The sequence below is a fragment of the Suricata suricatta genome, chromosome 17 (assembly GCF_006229205.1).
Source record: "Suricata suricatta isolate VVHF042 chromosome 17, meerkat_22Aug2017_6uvM2_HiC, whole genome shotgun sequence".
NCBI lineage: Eukaryota > Metazoa > Chordata > Mammalia > Carnivora > Herpestidae > Suricata > Suricata suricatta.
Genome location: NC_043716.1, coordinates 37,944,438 through 37,949,091, shown reverse-complemented (window position 1 = coordinate 37,949,091; position 4,654 = coordinate 37,944,438). Strand labels below are relative to the sequence as shown.

The window sequence follows — 4,654 nt, the reverse complement described above, 5'->3', positions numbered from 1 at the left end:
CCTGCACGAGCCGCTGCACGCGCCCCATCTGCCAGCCCTGCCGCCGCCCCGTGTGCTGTGACCCCTGCTCCCTGCAGGAGGGCTGCTGCCGCCCCATCAGCTGCTGCCCCACGTCCTGCACGGCCGTGGTCTGCCGCCCCTGCTGCTGGGCCTCCACCTGCTGCCAGCCCATCTCTGTGCAGTCGCCCTGCTGCCGCCCTCCCTGCTGCCAGCCTGCCCCCTGCCGCACCACCTGCAGGACCTCCTGCTGCTGAACAGCCACGTGAGAAGCATCCCCAGGTGTTCGGAAACATGTGAACACTCTTTCCCACCACACAGGATCAGAGGAGAGTTACATCCTTTGCAAACTACCTGCTCTTCAACAACTTACTCTACAGTAGCTGTCTACCCATTTTCCCACATAATTACCAGTTAGTCCTGGCCCTCGTTGACAATCTTTAGAAACATGGCCAGCTTTCCTCATTTAAATTCCTGGCTTGTAAAAAATGAGTGAACAAAGATCAAAGTTCTTCTTGGATGGAGCTCTATCCCACTGACTCATCATCACATCTCTACTATTTCAAGACGAGATAGTTTTCCAGAATATCATTACATTTATGCTGGGGTTTCACATGGTAAAATAATAAAAATTTTATTTCTGGGAAGTAAATGTGTTTCTCTTTATTATTTATTAATCTCCAAAAGCTTTTTTAAGCTTACGGTATGGCATGCAGAATCAGAAGAACCAAAAGAATAAGGATTTTTTTCAAGGGCTTTTTTTTTTTTTTTTTTACTTTTAGGAACAATTCAAGTGCAAGGTCTATAATTTTCATAGTAGTTCACGTAATACAGAATATCCCATAAGAGGTACCTTCATATCTCAAGCTCCAGGTTTTGTGGTTATACTGAGGAAATGGAGAGACAGCAGTTTCTCTGATCATGAACTTGACCCATGAATCATCCCCATACATGTGATAAGGCGGAGGAAGCCTAAGTCAGAGCTATGTTTATACCCTGATTTAGGAAACTGTGCCATGATTAATACTAATTGGTACCTGGGAATCCTGAACCACCGAAAGCCTAGGCTGGAAGAACTACTATTCCATCTTCCCCAAGGCTCCCCTCCAGCACCACTATGGCCAATTCTTTTTTTTAAATGTTTATTTATTTCTTTCAAGAGAGAGCTTGATGTGGGGCTCGATCTCACAAACCATGAGATCATAACCAAGCCGAAGCCAAAAGTTGGATGCTTAACTGACTGAGCAACCCAGGTGCTTCTGGCAAATTCTGATTCTAATAAAATCATGCTGCTGGGAAGAGGAGATCCATGGCTTAGCTGGAATCATTCTAATTCAGAATTAAATTAAAACAATGCCAATGTAGTTGGAAGATTAACATTAATCCACACTGGATATGTTTTTGTTGTTGTTAAACATTTAGGCTGCTCAGTAAACCAACCACTAGTGTTTTTCTGAGAAATATACATGGAGTTCCCATCATATGATCTAAAAGAGTTTTTTTTTGGAATGTGCTACTTGTCTGCTTGGGCATACTACCTGCCCAGAGGGAAAAGGCAAGCCAGATAAGCTTTTTCAAGGCCTGGAACTTGGCTGAATTTTCCACTACTGGATTCCCACTGACCTGTGCCATATTTCACACACAAGATATAATGGGAATTTGCTGAATGACTGAGTTCTACAGAATCAGAGGAGAGAAAAACATCTTCATTCCTCACTGATTCTCTCCTCATGCTGGATATATGCATTCTTACAATAGACTATATAAGCTTTCTCATGAAGGAAAGTACTTTTTCTTGAAATACAGTAAAAATTTCTCAACAAGAAGTCCAATGTGTTCAAAACATTTGCATACACAATGGGGTTTTCTCTTTAGTAAGGGTCTGGTTTACTGGTAGACAGGCTCACAAATCTAATTTCTTTCTACATGGTCTTGAACACCATTTAAAAAAGTCTCTAACTACATTGTTTTCCTCCTCTCAGAATATTCTTTGTTAGCCTTCTAGAGAATTCCTTGTCTTTAATATATTCTCAGATGTGGAATGCTTTGTGTATTCCCAAGCTCCTCATTATTAGGAGATTGTGTTTGCCACAGTAACTCCATGCCATGGTTAGCCACAGTGGCTGGTAAAGATCTGGGTAAGCCTGCAACGGACTTTGCAAATAGAATGATCAAGAAGGAAGCTTGCACTACAGCCTTCAACCACAGACTTAGTTGTAAAGAAAAAGGTCAGACCTAAGGAAATCCAAAGGCAGAGTCTATAAAATGGCTGTGTGATGTGATTTTCCTACAGCTCCAAACAACTGAGAATCACAACTGGCTCTGTAAGCAGGAATACGCTCAAATGTAGTGCATGCGGAGACACTGAAGCAAGACCCTGGGTGTAGACAAAGCGGGCCTGAAGGCCACCTCTGGCTGGGATCACTATCTGGGCCTTGGTTATGCTGGCAGACTGCAACTTTCATCTAGATGGTAGAGGAGGAACCAAGGGTAGGCTGCCCCCAAATGGGCCACTTTGGTGTGAACCTTATTTTGAGTTAAATCCAATCAAAACCTAGCAGATTCAGGAAACATTCTTTACCTCTCCCTCGACTACCTGTCTCTACCAGGAAGAAAGCTATTAACAGAGATTTCTCTTTATATAAGAAACTTACCTGCATCAAAGAGCAATCTTTGCTTTCTAAAAATCACCTCCCACCTTCCTGCTACTGGTCTTTCTCCCCTTTGTATCCTCAGACGCTCACCCTTCTCCTTAGCTCATATAAGTATCATGTTGTCTCACCATCCTTGAAATTTCCATAGCTATATGGATTCCCCACAAGTATTCTGTTAAATTTTATTTTCTCCTGTTAATCTGTCTCATTTCGTTTTTTTCCCTTAGTCCCGGTAGAAAGACCTTAAAGGGTCGAGGAAATTCTTTCTTAACAGTGGCTTTGTTCATAGTGCTCCACAACAAATCAATTATGTCCAACTTTGATGCTATCTCCTTATGGTATGTTTTGGAATTTTTAAAAGGCTCCGTGGGAGATAATTCTTTGAATTCCTGAGGGTATTGGGAAGATATAGAGTCCTTCCAGATAACTCTAAATATTAGCCATTTCACAAATACCATCTATTTAAAAAATAAATTCACTGTTAAAATTCCTAAATTAAACAGACTTTCCTTAATGACAGGGAATATGGTAACCACAATTCCACTCTTCAGCCCACAGGTGTTTTTGCAGTGAGTACTGGCTCCCACACAGTATGTTTATGACCTTAGGCAAGTCACCTCTCTGGTTCCTTATGTGTAAAATGAGGAATTCAACAATACCTACATCAAAGGATTGTTATAAAGAATAAGTTAGTACATTTATTTCTTTTAGCAAAGTACTTAGAATATAGTTAATAGAACTCAATGATACTGGCCATCATGAAGATTAAAAATGAAATTCATCATGGTTTGGAAAGCTACAACTATGAAAATTAATGAGCATGTATATAAGACAAAGAAAAAAAAGCCAAACTCACAGTAACAGAGAGCAGAGCAGGGATTAGCAGAGGCTGGGTTTATATGCTACATTCTATACATAAGGAGCCAGGTAAGTGACTTCCCTAAGTCATATGCCTAGTAGTGTTGGAGCCAATACTAATAGGGTGGAGAGGGGGACAGGAGATAATTAAGAAAAAAAAAAGAAATTACAATGGTGGTTTCCAGGGGCTGAAAAGAGGGGTTCATGGGGGTTGTTGTTTAATGGGGACAGAATTTCAGTTTTGCAAGATGAAGAGTTCTAGAGATGGATGGTGCTGATGGTTCACAACAATATGAATGTACTTAATACCCCTGAACTGTACACTTATCAATGGTTAGAGAGTAAATTGTACATTACATGTATTTTACCAAAATTTTAAAAATTGGGAGGGGAAACCCACTCATGATGATAAGATTCATTCCTGTAGCTACACAAAGTATACAACAAAACTCTTCTTTTATTCACAGACCATGCATGCCTTTTAAAATAGCGTCATATTACTTCTCTGAACTTGTCTTGTCCAGAAAGCTTAGTGGTGGAAATGGACCCTTACAACTTGGGGAATTCACTTCCACTATTAGTAAACAAATCCAAGGGCATGACTACTATTCTGTGCTATCAAAACATCATTGGTAAAAACATCATTGAATTATTAGGATAATTGGAAACTCTGAAATTAGGGTCATTAAGTTCATATTTGAACTATAAATAGCAAAATATAATGGGTCTCCATTAAATAAGAAAAGCAAATGGTCTTTCATGAGTGAGTACCTGAGCACCTAAAAAAAATGTCTAGGGAGCTTACTAACTTACCAGTGCCATTTCAGAAAGAGTAACGCAAATAAGGAAATGACTGGAGTCGCGCGGTCATCAGCGCCCGGCCAGGGTATATAAAGGGCCCAGAGCAGGAGGGAGGCATTCACACCTGACCACACCTGAGTCCTCTCACCCCTCCCACCCAGACCAGCCCCAGACCACCACCATGTGCGGCTCCTGCTGCGGCTCCACCTGCTCCTCCCCGGGCTGCGGGACAGGCTGCTGCCAGCCCTCCTGCTGCCAGCCCTGCTGCTGCCGCGACCCCTGCTGCTGCCGCCCCGTCAGCTGCCAGACCACCGTGTGCCGCCCCGTGACCTGCACGAGCCGCT

At 42.2% G+C, this 4,654-nt stretch overlaps 2 protein-coding genes across 2 annotated transcripts in view; both read left to right on the top strand.

Moving 5' to 3' along the window:
* Positions 1-254, top strand: part of LOC115282543 (keratin-associated protein 2-4-like) — a 592-nt gene extending 338 nt beyond the window's left edge. Inside the window, exon 2 of the mRNA XM_029928621.1 lies at positions 36-254. Coding sequence (XP_029784481.1) covers positions 36-254 — 219 coding nt within the window. The remainder of the gene's footprint in view (positions 1-35) is intronic.
* Positions 255-4,491: 4,237 nt separating this feature from the next.
* The window catches only part of LOC115281616 (keratin-associated protein 4-12-like), a 6,926-nt gene continuing 6,763 nt past the window's right edge, over positions 4,492-4,654 (top strand). Inside the window, exon 1 of the mRNA XM_029927031.1 lies at positions 4,492-4,652. Coding sequence (XP_029782891.1) covers positions 4,492-4,652 — 161 coding nt within the window. The remainder of the gene's footprint in view (positions 4,653-4,654) is intronic.